We start from the raw sequence: 15,058 nt of genomic DNA on the forward strand, positions 1-15,058 counted from the left end.
GATTTTTGGGTCAGCACACCTTAATAGCTTCAACAATTGATTGCCAATTCAAAGTCAATGTTTGAATAAACTGACAGCTCGGATGCCCAGATTATGCAGAGCTGTAATAGCTGCTAATGGTGGATATTTTGATGAATCAAAAATTTAAGTTTGTTTCTGTGTATAAACGGTCTATGGAATAAAATATGTTTTCGTAGTTTGTATTGTCCCTTATCAGTGCAAAATTATCACAAATTAAAAAGGATTCATGTCAATACTGTCCAAAACCCCACTTTTATAGGGCATTTCCAAACTATTGGAGGGCAGTGTATATATACGTATATATATATATATATATATATATATATATATACACACACACACACACACACACACATCTATCTATCTCTCTCTCTCTCTCTATATATATATATATATAAAAAATTTACTGTAATTCATTTTATCACACTGAACCTTACTATAAAGGATTGCATTTAAAGTTAATCTTGTGAGGATATTAGCATACGCAGTATATGGTCTCAAAAATAATAGCCATTGGACTAAAAGCCACAAAACTCCCATCCCACAGAAAAATTATTAACTATATAAGTAAATTTATGTGTAGCTAATGTATCTAAACACACTCTCTGACTTCATATAACCCAACCTTGTGTGCTTTAATAAAATAAAACCTTCAGAAACTTGCAAATCTGAATGCATTTCATACACTTTGGAAACACTGTAATCACCCCCTCAAATTGAGTAGATTGCAGTGTTCAGTCACTAAGATGACATTGACATCTATAATAATCTTTCACTTTTTCCAAAATTTCTGCCTGCAGCATTGATCTTCACCTTGTAGCCATTCAGAAAACAAGTTCTAGTGAAGTGTGAGGTCATTACTCGTCTAATGTAGGGCAGCGCTGCTTTGTTACCGTCACGCTGGTGGAATCCACTCAATGGGATCACAGCATGAAGGATTGATTAGAGCCTAAATCAAGAATTACTCACAGAAGAGCACTGGGCAAATCCAGCATATAATCGCCTCTGTATCTCTTGGGTGAGAAAATACAGGATTTTGGTGGTGGCGATTCAATTCCCATCTCTTGGCAGAAAACCAATTTGTGGGGTAATAGGAAAGGTTTTTTGTTAATGATTCACTAGAATAGTATCCCGGCATCCATGCAAAAAAAGGAACAAGTAGAATTTTTTATTGAAGCTATTCTAAAAGTGACATTGCACCTGACAGAACGCTTTTAAAAGTAAAGTGTTTCTTTGTTCACACTGCATTTTTAGGATTGGCTGCCCAAAAAGGCCAATGGAAAACTGGCAATGATTTCACGAGGCGCATTGCACAGTATAAGTGTCAGAGGCATTTCTGTACTATTTACACATTCATGCATATGCTGAGTGTGAAACCACTCACCCTTTCGCTCATACAGTACACTCTAAATGCAGTCAATGTGAGCATAAATAAGTGAATTCATTCACAGACACTGCACTTTGTGTGACGGTACAATCACACAGCATCCTGAATGATGAAAAAAAAGTACTTCATCTAATCTGATCATTCAGACTGAAACATATTTCTAAAAATATGATTATAATCATGTTTCAGACAGCATTTAAATATGGTTTGCATTGGGTTCCACATTTTTTCCCCCACAGCTATTCTGAGCTTTGACATTATTAGCAGCAGTATGGGAAAAAAAATACAAGTCAAATTTTCTAGACTGGTAAATATTATGATATTTCATTTTTTTCATATTTTGAATTAGGTTTTATTTTTGTTTCATTTTAATTTTAAAGTTTTAGTAATGTCTATATAGTTTTTATTAATTTTATTTCAGTTTTAAGTACATCAAGTTAAACTAAATGAAAATTAAAAAAAATAATATTTAGATTTGAAATATTTCTATTTATTTAGAAATAAAATCATTTAAGTTTTCTAATATTTTATTTTATTTTTGTTAACATTAACAAAAATGTCAAATGTATTACTTTTATTCAGCAAAGATGCATTAACTGATCAAAAGTGACCGTAAATACATTTACATTGTCCCAAAAAAATCAAATAAACGTTTTGAACTTTCTATTCTTCAAAGAATCCTAAAATGCCTTGAGACTTCATTCAAAAACATGAAAATTTATATCATAATCTTAAAAAAATAATCACACACACACACACACACACACACACACATATATATATATATATATATATATATATATATATATATATATATATATAAGTGCTGTCAAACAATTAATCGCATCAAAAATAAAAAAATAATCTTAAAATAATCACACACACACACACACATATATATATATATATATATATATATATATATATATATATATATATATATATATATATTAGTGCTGTCAAACAATTAATCGCATCAAAAATAAACATTTTTGTTTAAATAATATATGTGTGTGTACTGTGTATATGTCTTGCGTATATAAATACACACACATACTGTATATATTTTGAAAATATGCACATGTATTTACAAAATAAATATACACAGTACACACACACATATATTACGTAAACAAAAACTTTTATTTTGGATGTGATTAATCACGAATAATCATTTGACAGCACTAATATATATATATATATATATATATATATATATATAATTTTTTGGGGACAAAAGACAGCTATTTTGAATGACTGTCAATGGAAAAAAAATGCTTTTTAGAGCCACCAGCAGGGCCACGCTGAACCTTGCTAACTAGTCAAACCTTGACCCTTTGTTCAAGACTGCAAACAACTTAATGGATTGGATTTTGGATGCCTTTCTGAACAAAACCTTGGTTTACCTTTCCACAAGAAGATTAAATTACTTTTTCAATTTCACATTCTTTCCTACGCATTGTACTTTCCCATTTATCGACGAGCATCATCGCACATTTTCATTTGATCCGCTCTGTGCCTTACATCTCTTTCATCAATACCGGTTTGTCAATTGAGAAAATTCACAGAGCTGCACAAAGGTCAGAGCGAGCTCCACTTCTCCGCTCCCCTGGGTCTGTATGGCCTCCTCTAGTAGAAAGGACAGCTAATTGTTAGCGATGTATTAAAGAGCGCGACAGGGCTTTGTTGAGCTAACAGAAATCAATACTGGTAAGCCTCAATCTCGACGGGCCGAGCGCGGCTGTGAAAGGTGACGGGAGTGGAATGGACAGAGCTGTCCAGACGTGCAGAAAAAAGGCTGGTTTCACTTACCGATCCATTTGTCGTTTCCGTACCAGGACAGGTTGCCTTTTGTGCTATCATAGTATCCAATCTTCTTGTAGCTCCCACCTGAGGGGGAAAAAAAAGTAAGAAGTTAAATGAAAGACGAGAAAAGCCTGAAAGAAAAGTGTATATGAAATCATCTTCTTCAGCCTTGACCCGAAACAAAGAGACCCTCATCTCTCCGTGAATTCATGTTGTACTATAGACAATGTAACGAACAATGTTTTTAAAGGCTTGTATTAAAAGTTTCTTGTGTAAATATAGCATGTAATTAACAGTGTGTCAACTAAAGGTCACATTAAGAAAACTTGCTTGCACTAAGCACTGCAATAAAAGTTTCAAAGGATGCCTGACTCGACAAATCTGCAAAAGTAGTCGACTTAGAGCTGCATCAATGGGTCGAAAAAAACAAGCCCAACTGCATTGATCAAAGTTAATCTGAAAGGGAACATATTGTAGAAAAACTTTGCTCTTTTGAAATCTTTTGCAACACTAAACTGAGACTCTCTCACCAGTCCAGACCATTCATTGAAACTAAACAGGAAATTTGGGTCATTCAGAAATCTTTAACACTAAAATACGACCGCAGACACAGTGAAGTAATGAGGACGAAGTAGGATAAATGGGCTTTTCTTTAACTACAGGCAGTTTAGGCCCTATGGTGTTTTAGAAAGTTTCTTTTAGACATTTTACTTCTAACAAAGTGACTTTTCACACTCTCACTAGTTTAATTTGTCTGCTAACAATGTCAAACAGTGGACATTCATACATCATAGAAGAATTTTGTCATTTTGTCCCCCCCATCACAAATGCATAATTTCCACCTCAAATCAAATGTTGCATTCAATAACACTCTTAGTTGGCTTTTTATTTTATGATTCATATTATATATTATACCAAATTACATGACAAAAATTGTAGTTAGTAATGTAACCCATTACATTATACATTTTAGGTAATATAATCTGATTACTTTTGGATTACTTTTGGATTTATTTTGACCTAACTCCTTTATCACATTGATTTAAATAGGAAAATCTTCTACCATATTGCTATAAAAATGCAAAGAGAAAGCAAAAGCATTACATTTGTTGTTATTAAGAACATGAAGTGCATAAAACATCTAGGTTTCACAAACTGGGCTTTGTGAAAGAATTACAGGTGGTTTGTGAGTTTAATGAAAAGCTGTTAATTAATTAAATCATAAAAATGTAAAGCAAAAATAAATCATTTTAAAATGTTTACTATTTTTTACCTGTATGTCACATGACCTTTAACCAACTTTATAAAACAGTGAACATGCAAAAGTTCAAAAATCCAGTGCTGTGTGGCGTCTCAGTTTTCTGTGTAATTATAGCCACCTGACTGGTCTTTGTGTGAATGTCCACAAAACTAGAAGACTTCTGAATAAGTGGTGGTCTATTTTACAAAGGAAAATTTAAAAGATTAAAAAGATCAATAAAGAAGAATCAAATTCTGAAACTTGTATTCCTATTGTGTGACTAATATGTAATCAAATAATCAATAAAAATCAACTATAGTCTGATTAGGAGTATTTTAGAATGTAATATTATCTAATTACAAGTACTTAGTTAATTTTTGGAATCTGATTACGTAATCCAGATTACACGTAATCAGTTACTACCCAGCTCTGTATATGTAATATATTCATATACATTCGATACAATTTGGTGCACTTTTTTTTTTTTTTTCAAGGGGTGGTGGAATTTTTTCTATCCAGCTAAGCAAATATCACAGCTAAAAAAAAAAAAAATCAGTTGACTGGGAACAATAAAATACAAATTTTCAACTGTGGTAGAAATTGTGTCACAGTTATTACAATCATAATCTTAAAAAAACTGTCATATATTTATGTAAAATATTGAAAAAGTGTTTATTGGTTATTCTGTCATAAGTGAACAATTATACAACACCACAAAAATGTAGGATGTGACCCTTTTTAAATGCAGTTAAGTGCATACTGTTATTATCATTATCTTCTACATTAGTTTTTTAGGGATTTTGTTTTTTTGTACCTTGTAGTTGCTCAATGAGAGTCCAGGCCATACGTGAACCTTGAGCATCAAACACGACATGACCCTACGAAACACAAATGCATAAATATAAAAAGTTGAAGACAATACATCAATACAAAATCATTTCTGAAATCCATTTGTGACTCATCATGAAATCAGAAGTATAAAAGGCAAAAAATGTGATCATCTGAGACTGATGAGTGTCTCTACGAGTTTAAGATTTAAAAGGCTCTTTGACAGGTCTGGGAAATTATCGTCTGGAGTGTTTTATCTCATTGTTATCTGACAGCTATTTCTCCTGTTTTTCAGGAAAGTTATTCATCAACTCACAGACACTCCTTCAAACGAGCTGGTGTTGAGGGCTCGGTAAATCTCAGCAGTGATTTCCTTGTTGTTGTAGTTGAAGTTCTCCAATGCCCAGCTTTTGGCCCTCAGAGGGGCCACCGTTTTATTGAGGGCCAGTGCAAGAGCCCACACAGCATCATAGGCCAGCGGAGCTTCCTGAAATCCCCCCGTTTCTTCCGGATTCTTCCCCCCGAGACGTGACATCAGCTGGGCCAGGAACTCTTGGGAGGTCTGTGGAGGGATTTTTATAGACAGTTGTAACATAAGCACCATCCAATGTAAAATCCTTTGTCTGAATTAGTCACTCACCAAGTTGGAGGCACCGCGGACAGTCTCCGGGTTTAGCATGACGATTTCAGTGGTGACGTGCCCTTCCACGGCTTCCGTCATGTTCTCCACTGTGCAATTGATGGCTGGATCTTTGATCTTAAACCAGTTGTCTGCGTACCAGCCGATGAGGAACCATACGTGCTTCTTACCATAGAGTTTCTCTTTGAAGACCTGCCAAAGATGACACCACGTTTTGAAGGTTTGTGCTTAAGCAATAATCTTATTCAATATTTTAATCTCAGTTAAGCCACAGTGAGTTAAATCAAACTGAGTAGAAACATCGAACTGAACTGTTTTGAACTGACATAAAAAAATTGACAGTTCAGATGTACTTGTAAAAAGAACTGTAATTGTCACTTGCCTCGCAAAACACCTTTCTGGCTTCAGTCTCGTAAAAGAGGCCGACTATGATTCTAGCATCTTGTCGCTGGAGACATATTAGAGAAAAGAAAACAAGACAGAAACATCACTCAATGTGTCACTAGCCTGATTTACAGCCACATGTTTTATGCAAATTTGGGATCATGCATAAAAACACTGGATGGAAACAGCATAAAAGATATTTGAGAATCAATCGCTATTGCTTTTTTTCATCATTTTCCCTGGAAGTGATAATTATGTTCTCTTGTGGCTTTATGCACACATTGCTTGCATGAAAATCAGATTTTAAAATTAAATTCACAGCATAGGTGGAAACCTAGCTACAGACAACAAATAGCAAGAATGATTTTTAATTTATACTAACACTAACTACAAAAATATATATCATATAATAAATATATAAATGAATATATATTATTATATTATGCTTTATTATATAATGCTTTAAAGTTGAAGTGTGTTATTTCTGAACAATATGCATTACCAAACAGAATAGCAAAAATAATGACCATTTTCAAAAAGCTTTCCTAAACATCTTCAAGAGAAATCATACAGGATTCCTTATAGTTCTCTCCGCATATTAATGTGAAAGGAGAAAATATTGTAGCAGCGAAATTACACACATGACCTTTAACAGCATTTAAGATTTTATATTTGGCTGAATTATATAAGGCTAGGCATATGCTAAAATATTTTAAGCCAAGCATTTAAAAAGACAGTCTCATGAGATCTTTATGCAATATAATTTTACAATAAAAATGCTGTCTAACTATTCAATAATAACTGTCAGCAGCGACCGAGACGGTATCCGAACCGCCACTTGATCTGACAGAGGGGACCGATCCTTCAGAGTGTTGATTTATTCCACATAAGATTTTCATGCGCTCTGCCTGCTTGCTACCCGACATAGGCTGAGGAGAGGAAGTGAGCGGCTGGTGAATTTTTCATCAAAGCACCTTCAGGTTTTTGACAGCCACTGCGGGATCCGTGAGGAAGCTCTGTCTAACGCTTATCTCGATGCCGGCCTCCTTCACACGCTCCTCCAGATCATCCAAAGTCTGCAGAGAGAAAGAAAGAGCGGTGAGACAGCAGGAGTGACAGGACAGGACTGATGTTTGTGGAGAGTGGAGGACAGACAGGAAGAGCGCACATGAAAAGATCAAGGAGCGAGTGAAAGAAAAGAACAAAAGGAGGCCATGAGATGAATGGTCAAAGTGTACACCAAAGTAAAAAATGACAAAGTAAAGGAAACAGAGAAAAAGAAAACAGTCCAGATTAGAAAGGTGAATGGAAAAAAGATGGAGATATGAGTTCTGTTCCAAAACCCATTTTAAGCCGATATAACAAAATTATTAACCAAAAATATCAAACGCATTTAAAAAAATAAAAAAAACATTTTCATTACATTAAATAAAATGAACTAATTTGATCTCAGTTAGTTTCCAAAGCAACATATCTCAGTTTCTTGTTTAGTTGCTAAAAATAAATTAACTAAATCTAAAATTGAAAAGAAAACTATATAGACATATTTAAATAGTAATATTTATGCCAAAAACACACAACAAATTACTCAAATTTGAACTAAAATTCATTCAAAATGAACTATAAGTGTATCAGTAACACTAATATAACAGATAAAAACTGATGTATATAATATAATAAAAACATAATATACTTATAATATAATTAAAATGTATTAAATAGTAAAAATCTAAATATTACATATAAAAAAATGATAGATATACCCATGATTCTTTCAATATATAACTATAATATAAAAATAGCATCATTACATGACTGATATATTCACTCAGGAGAGCTATATATATACACATAGATCATAGATGCCTATGTAGAGCTTTGTAGATCACTATATGTAGGCAATGAGGCAGAGTATTTTTGAAAAGGTGCCAACGAGACACCCGACTGGGATGAACGTAAATGAGAAAAAGAGATGAGCTGGTGAAGAGATGGAGGGGTATCATTAGCCTAGCGAAATTACACCAGCTCAATATTGAATCGATGCACGAGAGATTTATGACTTGGTCAATATTCCTAGCAGCCAACATGAAGAAAAATGACTTTAAGAGTCCTTCACCACTTAAGGAGAGAATAATCAACCACGGTCTTTGCCATTTACTCGGAGGCATTAACCTTAGAGTAAAGGGGCAGCTAAGCTCGCTAACAGTTTTAAGACCCACAGGAAACCACTTTTCTGGAAAATTACTTCCTTTAAAGGGGTCATTCCATTTTTTTTAACATTTAATTCCCCCCTGAGGTCTACTTATAGCGTTCATCAAAGTTTTTTGCGCAAACACAGTCATAAGTTAGTTTTTATGACCATTTTCCATTTCCATCCTCTTAGTGACCTTTCAAATTTTTGTGCCGTTTTTTTGTTGCTGTGGGTTTAAGACTTTTTTTCATGTGAAATGCATTACAATACTGTGATGCAGCTCTTTGCAAAGCATGTACTACATTGTGTGTACTGTAAAAACTGAGAAGATCTTTTTTAGTAATAGTATATGCAGAGCAGGGGCTCCACACAGCCAAGAGGAGCACATGGTTGGATGGATTTTACTACATTTTCCCCTCATTATTAGTTCTTCAGGTGGACAATTAATATTTTGGTGTTTATTATTAACACTGGCCCATCTAGTCAACTTCCTTCTTCTGAGCATGTCAAGTCACTAAACACTAAATAAAACAAGCGTTCTATGTAAATTTATGTGGATTTTTGCAGTTTCTGAGTTTCTTAGTATTTAAAGTTTCTGTTTAAAGGGTTAGTTCACCCAAAAATTTAAATTCTGTCATTAATTACTCACCCTCATGTCACTACAAACCTTTAAGACCTTCATTCATCTTTGAAACAAAAATGAAGATATTTTGGATGAAATCCGAGAGCTTTCTGACCCTGCATAGACAGCAACGCAACTGAAACCTTCATTACCCAGAAAGGTAGTAAGGACATCGCTAAAATTGTCAAATAGAATGGGCGTCAAAGACTGAAAGGGAAAAGAAGGGATTGTTAAATAAATTTTTTATTTTAGTTTTCTTTGCGCACAAAAATTATTCTTGTAACTTCATAAAATTACGACGTTCATATAATTATCAACGTCCTTACTACCTTTCTGGGTCTTGAACGTGGTAGTTGCATTACTGTCTATGCAGGGTCAGAAAGCTCTCGGATTTTATCAAAAATATCTTAATTTGTGTCCCGAAGATGAACGAAGGTCTTATGGGTTTAGATTGACATGAGGGTGAGTAATTAATCAGAATTTTCATTTTCGAGTGAACTATTCCTTTAAAGTTTCTAACTAAGAAGAGTGACAAGATGCAATTCACAGTGAGCTGTATTTGCGGTTTCACTAAGAGGACGGTATCAACCAAAATCTTATTTGGCACCAGAAATGTTCAGAACCTGGTAGCAATTGGAAAAGCACAGCATGAATATACAGAGTACGATAAATAAGAGAATATACAGAGTACGATAAATTGAATGTTGGACTGACTGAGGTAAAGACTTCAGTGGTCTGCTGGATGGTGGCAATCTTTGTCCATCCCCACTTCTGGAAGAGCCGCACACGTGTGGGATTATGCAGAGTTGCTGACGGGTGCGTACGGAAGAAAGTGGGGAAACGCTGGCGGTTGGATAAAGCTGGAGAACTGGAGCCGTATGAAAACTACAGAGAGACAGACAGAGAGAGAGAGACAGCAGTTAAAAAGGTGGAAGGATAGAGAGAGCACACTGGAAAGATTTACTCAGCTATATGGTTGACCTTATTTGATACCCCTGAAAAGAACAGAACAAAAAGCAAAAGCAGAGCAAAAATATGAGTCAGATTTCTACACACACTGGGAACTGTAAATGTCAACCCAGTGAAGCCAGAAACCGGAATAAATAAGCCAATCTGTTTCTACATCCAATGTTGACGTGTCAATACTTAGAAAGGCACAACGTAGGAATGCTAACTGCTTTCTGCTTCAGAAATAAACCTTTGTATTTCAAGCAAATGAACCAGGTTTCCTGATGGAAAAAAAAACATTCCTGTGTGAAAAATAAATAAATGTGTAGGCTACTTCACATCTTGACGTATTTTGGTAACACTTTATTTTAAGGTTTCCTTGTTACACGTTACATGTACTTACTATTATAATAATAATAAATTATGCATAATTATATTCAAGTAACCCTAAACCAAACCCTAATCCTAATCGTAACCATATAGTAAGTACATCTAGTTAATTAATATTACTCCGTACTTAAATGTATAATTACACTGTAACAAGGACACTTTAAAGGAACACTCCACTTTTTTTGGAAATAGGCTCATTTTACAACTCCCCAAGAGTTAAACAGTTGAGTTTTACCATTTTCGAATCCATTCAGCCGATCTCCGGGTCTGGCGGTAGCACTTTTAGCTTAGTTTAGCATAGATCATGGAATCAGATTAGACCATTAGCATCTCGCTCAAAAATTACTACAGAGTTTCGATAATTTTCCTATTTAAAGCTTGAGTCTTCTGTAGTTACATCGTGCACGAAGACCGACAGAAAATGAAAAGTTGCGATTTTCTAGGCTGATATGGCTAGGAACTATACTCTCGTTCCAACGTAATAATTGAGGAACTTTGCTGCCGTACCATGGGTGCAGCAGGCGTGGTGATATTACGCAGCGCCTGAAAGTAGTCCCCAGCTATATCATAACTAGTTACCTAGCTGGGGACTACTTTAAATGATTTAAATTATCGAAACGCTTTAGTCATTTTTCAGCCAGATGCTAATGGCCTAATCCGATTCAATGATCTATGCTAAGCTAAGCTAAAAGTGCTATCGCCAGACCCGGAGATCGGCTGAATGGATTCAAAAACGGTAAAACTCAACTGTTTATCTCTAGGACAGTTGTAAAATGAGCAAATCTCCAAAAAAAGTTTAATTTAATATAGTTTAATTGTACTCAATGGCAACATTACACGTGTTATTTTAATATAGCCTATATATAAATGATATCAACTTTCAATAGAAATTACATAAATGCTACATTACATACTGTATAAGGATCAGAAAACACCGGTCAAAAATGCACCATAAAGTTCAGAAAAGTCCATTTACTAAAATTTATACTATAATATATTTTATTTTAACTGCAATTAACATTACATTTAGTTTGCTCTTAAGTATATTCTTTTAAAGTATATTATTTCTGTAACAAGAACTATTTTTAAAATATGCTAAAGTGTAATTCTTTTTCACAAGGGTTGATTTGCTGTCACGTATAAACAGTTATTCATTTTTCATGAGCATCTCATAATCTACAGGAGTACTAATCCATCTGTCAAAAATGTAACTGAAGTCTTATAGGTTTCCTTAGAGAGTTGATTTGTTAAAAGTAAACTCACTTTTTCCAACTTCTTCTAAATTACATGCAGCAAACTCAACTTTTCCACATAAGTAAACTCATTCGCAAAAAGAACAAATTCAGTGTTGAGAACATTACATTACAAATTCCTGCAAACCTCGGCGGATGCCAGAAGATGGAAAACTTAATTATTTTGTCAAATTGCTAAGGGTATCTTGTGTATTTTTTTCACTTTCACACTTTCTCATTCGGTTCTCTGACTTCGTTGAGAGCCTCTTTTGACAGTTTTAATTTGTCAGCTTCTTCAAAAGTGTCAACAAACTAAAAAAAGTCAATAAGATCACAAGTCCAAATTCTTTTTGTTCCTTGACCCAAAAACAACACAGAACAGCTTGTTTTATGTAGCACTTTTGCATTGAAATCTCTAATCTAGTTGCAGTTAAAGATAGTGAAACTGTTTTATCATTTTACCATTTTGTTTAATCAGGAATGTATGGAGGCCTGTTTCCGTCACAGAATAAAATATAAATATGTAATTGTTACTTTTTAATCCCAAAACTCTTGACTTTTTTTCTTGTAAATCTGAATTTATATCTCACAATTCTGAATTGTTTACATCTCGCAATTTTGACTTTTTTTCCCCCTAAATTCTGAGTTTACATACTGATATTCTGTTTTTTGTTTCCATCACTTAATAAACAATAAAGAAGGTAATAGCAAGTTTAAACCTCACAATTCTGACCTGTTTTTTTTCCAAATCCTGACTTTATATCTCTCAATTCAGACTTTTTTCCTCTGATCGCAAATCAGACCTTTTCTTCACAATTGCACGTTTACACCTCGCAATTCTGAGAAAAGACGACAGAATTGTGAGATAAAAAAAATCACAATCACCTTTTTTATGTTTTTAATTCCATGACGAAAACAAGCTTCAATAGAAATGACAATAAACCAACTTAAGGTCATTACACAGTCCGAAAAATGTTCGCATGCGTTTTTCCGTATTCCTCATCCTTTCCTATCAAAATGCATGCTACGGATGCGCAGAAAACACAGAGAATCGAACCTGATACAAATTTTTTTATGACGGACAAAAGTTTCGGAGGCAGTGTGTAAACATGATTGACACAACGTGAGGTCGTATTCATTTTTTAAAGTGCGAAAATTTCGGACTCAGAGTGCAATGACCTTTACTTCCCAATACGAAACTCTACATTTCTACAGTCAAATCCATGTGAATGGAGAAACCAATGATCAACAATGCAGATGTAAATAGTTCAGACAGAGATCTGCACAAAGCAAACACACCACTATAAGATTCCACATGCGTGCCGCCTCGGCCACAAGCGTTGACACAGAGCTGCAACCGGGCATCAAGACGATCTTTATGGGCTCTGTGTACAGCAAGTCATACAGCAGTTTAGTGGCCTCTCCTGGATCACACTGAAGAAGGAAAGAGAAGAAAAAAAAAATCAAGACAGTCATAATTAGCCTACTACCTTTGAAAAAGTTAACTGAAGCTTGCAGGATGTAAAAGCTTCACTTGAGCATGTCATAATCAGTAAAGGATCAATGGAATCGGCACAGAAACACAGTATCTCATGGCCCAGAAAAAGGAACTGCAGTGATGCTGTAACCAAAGACCTCTCATGCTGCAGTTCACTGTGACAAATACAACAGGAAGTGATTCACAAATGAGGGGGTGATTGCTTGCACGCCGCAGATGCAGTCACACTGAAATGGTGCCCTTGGTAACAATCAGCAGAAACGCTTAATTAGGAGAGACACGCATGCTTTTATTTTTGGTAAAGTTAGAACTAAATGACACGATGCCAGTCTTAAAATTGATGACAATTAGAAAGCAACCACTTTGGATCCATCTCACCAGGAGTTACTAGAAATAGCTAATAATAATATTTTTGTCAGATATCACTTTTCATATCAATCTAGTAAATTTCTCAAAGAACCATGTTGTTTCCTTGCTCCAGTCTCTCTTGGCGTCTCCAGAGAGCTGAGGCGTTTTCATTCAGCTCACGGCTTCAAAGAAGCAGCCTTCGAGAGGAACTAAAGACGCTTGACGTGACGGAGGCATCTGTGTTCTTAAAGTCCCCGGGGATGAAGGTTATGCAGGTCTCTGGACCAGAATACTGAACGCTGACTAAAAAAAGGGTCAAGATGCTCCTTCTCTCACTGCTGTTGGACACGAGGACAATTTTGTTTTTGTTGGGTCTGACATAATGGTACAGGGTTGGGCTAAAAAAATAAGAATTGAAGAATTGGGTACCTATCAGTTCACAAGTCTTTGAATTTGAATAGATTTGACTGCACTTCGTAAGGACATTAAACTACTATCTACACTATCTACTCTTGTGAAAATAAATGCACTTAACTGTACTGAATGTGCACTTGTAGTGAACAACTCTTAATAGTGTATTTAACAACTGTACTTGCAGATAATATAATATAATACAATATTAATTAAATAAAAGGCCACTTACTTGTACTTAAAGAGAGTTATTACTAAGTTTCTTAACACACTTAAGCGTGCATTGACGGTAGCCATCAACTCCCATAGTATTTTTTTCCATACTATGGAAGTCAATAGCTACCGTCAAGTATTTGGTTACCAACATTCTAAACTCATACAGGTTTGGAACAAGTGGAAGGTGAGTAAATGATGGGTGAACTATCCCTTTAAAGTACATTTTAAATCATTGTTTTAATAAGCTTTATTGTACTTTAAATAATTACACATTTTAATTTTTCAAGGGTTAAAATATAAATAAGCTGAATAAATAAGCTTTCCATTGATGTATGGTTTGTTAGGATCAGACAATATTTGGCTGAGATACAACTATTTGAACATCTGAAATCTGAGGGTGCAAAAAAAAAATTTGATTGCCTTTAAAGTTCTTAGCAATGAATATTACTAAACAAAGTAAGTTTTGATATATTTACAGTAGGAAATTTATAAAATATCTTCATGGAACATGTACAGTAATCATGAAATTACATATAATGTGCTTAAATGAACTCCACTACTTATAAAGTCTTTTGACTGAGCCATAGAAGGATATTTGGCGAACGCAAGCACAGTGTGCGTAAAAATAAAGACATTGTCGCATACAGTGCAAGCTGCTAGCCAGATCTGTAGCTTCGACTTTGTTTACTATACAGGTTCAAATGCTAAATGTCTCATCCCAACGAAGCAAAACACGTCTTCCCGTGACTCAGACCATGAATGAGTCTTTATCTGCTGTTCTGACTCACATTAACTTGCAAGTGTTGGTTTGTTATTCCTAAGCTGTGATTCTGTATCCCTGAACCCAGATGAGAATGAATAAAGCATGCATTTGGATATGGAAATCCTTCTCGTTA

The 15,058-nt window shown here is 34.7% G+C and overlaps 1 protein-coding gene across 1 annotated transcript in view; it reads right to left on the reverse strand.

The window, feature by feature from the left end:
* The window catches only part of LOC306850934 (gamma-aminobutyric acid type B receptor subunit 1-like), a gene marked incomplete at both ends in the record, with an annotated part of 47,136 nt that overhangs the window by 18,078 nt on the left and 14,000 nt on the right, over window positions 1–15,058 (reverse strand). The window contains 8 exons of the mRNA XM_079386905.1: window positions 3,221–3,298; window positions 5,269–5,332; window positions 5,599–5,844; window positions 5,923–6,114; window positions 6,305–6,370; window positions 7,281–7,382; window positions 9,834–10,004; window positions 12,989–13,123. Of these exons, the coding sequence (XP_079243031.1) occupies window positions 3,221–3,298; window positions 5,269–5,332; window positions 5,599–5,844; window positions 5,923–6,114; window positions 6,305–6,370; window positions 7,281–7,382; window positions 9,834–10,004; window positions 12,989–13,123 (1,054 nt within the window). The remainder of the gene's footprint in view (window positions 1–3,220; window positions 3,299–5,268; window positions 5,333–5,598; window positions 5,845–5,922; window positions 6,115–6,304; window positions 6,371–7,280; window positions 7,383–9,833; window positions 10,005–12,988; window positions 13,124–15,058) is intronic.

Source organism: Barbus barbus (assembly GCF_936440315.1).
Source record: "Barbus barbus genome assembly, chromosome: 31".
NCBI classification, from domain to species: Eukaryota; Metazoa; Chordata; class Actinopteri; order Cypriniformes; family Cyprinidae; genus Barbus; species Barbus barbus.